This window comes from Ursus maritimus, unplaced genomic scaffold, assembly GCF_017311325.1.
Source record: "Ursus maritimus isolate PB19 unplaced genomic scaffold, ASM1731132v1 scaffold_13, whole genome shotgun sequence".
Classification (NCBI taxonomy): domain Eukaryota; kingdom Metazoa; phylum Chordata; class Mammalia; order Carnivora; family Ursidae; genus Ursus; species Ursus maritimus.
In genome coordinates this window covers 3,121,151-3,123,873 of record NW_024423675.1, presented here as the reverse complement: position 1 = coordinate 3,123,873, position 2,723 = coordinate 3,121,151, and the positions used below count along the sequence as shown (strand labels likewise).

Here is a 2,723-nt window from a genome sequence, read left to right as displayed (position 1 = left end):
TAAAACAATTATGAGGAAATAAAAGCTTAAGTTGTGGGGACATTCAGTTCCTCATTATCAGTGATACAAAACTGAAAACTCCAAAGGAGCAGCCATTTAAAACCTCATGAGAATGAATATGTGAAAATTAACAAAGGGAGACTTCACTGAAGCAGAGTCGGGAGACTAGAAAGCTGGACCACTCAATGTCCCAAGAAGAATGGTCAATTACAGACTCCAACAGAAGTGCCAATTATAGATCCCAGCAGAAGGTCAACAGGAAAGAATTATCAGTTACAGTCCCGAAGGGGGAAAAAGATGTGAGGCGCACTGTGCAAGCAATCGACTACCTTTGCAATCACCCTTGCAACTCCAACTCCCCTTGCAAAAATCATCTTGCTTTTTCCCAATGACTTTTCAAAACAACCCCTCTCAACTTCCATCTCTGTAAAATAAGTTCCTCTCCTTTATTGGACTTGCCTGTAGTTTTTCCATAGCTTGCATGTCCCCAGCTGCAATTCTCTATTTCCAAATAAACCCACTTTTTCTGGTAAAATAACCTTACATTTAAGATGAACATAACTAATGGCATGAAGATGCCAGCACGGGGGAAATGGTTGCAAACAGAAAAGACCAGGATGAAAACAAAAACGACAGAACAGGACACAAACATTAAAATTAAACACTTAAATTGTTATTTCTGACTATACGCATTCAAAAAGCTCAACCGGAATACACACATCATTTCACCCCTCACTCTCAAACTTAACCACCGTGCCAGGAACTGTGCCAGTTGCCTTACCACTCCTATTCTCACAACTGTTTGTGACGCAAGAACCACTATCCCCTCGCAGCCCCACGAAAATGCGTTCTAGAACAAAACTGCCCAAAGCTTTCTAGCTCATTACTGGTTCCAACCGCTTCAGTTCAGACAAGACTGTGCGGAATTTGGCCGCGGGCTGTAACCGACAGGCGGTCTCCCAGGAAACCGAGCTCACCCCGCCCCCTGGTTACGCCACTTCCGCTCCTGCGCACTGGAGCTCTACGGCGAATGATGCTACTGGAGGAAATGGCTACTTCCCGCTTACCCCCGGCGACGCTAACGCTAAAGCAGGTAGCACCCGTTTTCGCCAGCCTTCTAGGGCAGCTTTCCAGGATCTGATCTCAATTATGCAGCTCTCCCTCCAGCCCACCTTGCGGAATGGGTCGCGGGGGCAGGACTCCCTGATGCGGAAGCCTGCGGTGGGGGTGGGGAGGAGGGGGCTGCCCTCCAACCCTGGGTTCCTGAGGCGGGCGGGCTGTGGAACTCTTGGAACTTTGATGCCTCTGCCACGTTGAAGACTGTTCTGTCTGTTGTACTGAGCTATGGTAAAGAGTGAGATTGCCAAAGAATTTTAACTGCACTGGTTTAAAAAAGTGCTGTTACTGTAGTTACAGCTCCTAGTAACTGGTAGTCCTTTTCCTGCTCAGTGGTCATCTCTTGATGTTAAAGGGTTTTAGGTTTGACAAAGCAGTAAGCGAAGAGCCCAAATACACTTTTTGCCTTTTTCTTAAAAGGGAAGTTTTTCTTTGCCATTTTCAAAATTGAGGACCAAAGGGAAGTCGTCTATTTAGTTGGTTTCCTAAAGTAAAGCCCTCTGGGCTGTAGATTTTGCAGTTGTAATTGACATTTTTCCTCCCTTCTACAGTTCATGAGAAGGCAACAAGTTCTCCTTCTCTACAGAAGGATTTTGCAAGCAATTCGGGAAGTTCCAAATGATTCTGATCGCAAATATCTGAAGGACTGGGCAAGGGAAGAATTCAAAAGAAACAAAAGTGCCACCGAAGAGGTGAGAACAAGATCATGGTGAGGACAGGCCCTGACCATTTTGTATTAGTTTTTTTTTTTTTTTAAGTTTAATAGACTTTTTGGAATATAAGGATCATGGAGATGTATGTACATCTTGATCCTTCCTTTTAATGTTACCAATTTTCCACTCAAATGATATTTGAAATTTTACAGTCTTTACAGTAGCATCACCTGACTTTTCTGTTAAACCAGACATATGTATACACGAGAAGATTATAAATTGGACAGCATGATGGTTTGGGAAGTGTGGCAAGTGGGGTTTAAGAAAGTATGCCAAACACTGTGCACCCTTAGTTGTCAATCTGGGGCTTTCCTAACACACAGTTGTTCCAATTCTCAGTGTTGGTTCCTGACTAACAAATGAAATGATAGAGCTGTACCTTGTTTAACCAAGTAAAACAGTGACCAGCTTTCACTTTCTTCTACAGGATACAATCCGGATGATGATTACTCAAGGCAATATGCAGCTCAAAGAGTTAGAAAAAAACCTTGCTTTGGCAAAATCTTAACTATAGCATTATTCTGAAAGACTTTCAGAGTTTCTGTATGTATCATTGAGCAGATTAGACTCAACGATGGGCAGCCTAAAAGCAAGTCAAACTGTAGAGTACTTGGGAAAATGTCAGAACGTGGAGCATGGCATATCAGTGCAAACAAAAGCACATCAGAACAATTGCCTTGACACTGAAAAACATACCCTGCATTTTGAAAATGTTTTTGGATGTGTCAGCATTTCAAGCAGCAAAACCAGTACAAGTAGTCAGGACTTAAGATGTTCAACACCATTAACCCTCTGGGAAATGCAACTTAAAACCACATCGAAACAGTACCACATCCACTGGAATAACTATAATTAAAAACAGTTAATAGCAAATGTTGGTAAAGATGTAGGGAA

At 42.7% G+C, this 2,723-nt stretch overlaps 1 protein-coding gene across 1 annotated transcript; it reads left to right on the top strand.

The window, feature by feature from the left end:
* Nucleotides 1-914: 914 nt before the first annotated feature.
* Nucleotides 915-2,717, top strand: LYRM2 (LYR motif containing 2). Its single transcript, XM_008687594.2, has 3 exons — nt 915-1,093; nt 1,668-1,808; nt 2,257-2,717. Exons 1-3 carry the CDS (start codon nt 1,031-1,033, stop codon nt 2,335-2,337), a joined length of 285 nt encoding a protein of 94 aa, XP_008685816.1. The 5' UTR covers nt 915-1,030; the 3' UTR covers nt 2,338-2,717.
* The last annotated feature ends 6 nt before the right edge of the window (nt 2,718-2,723 follow it).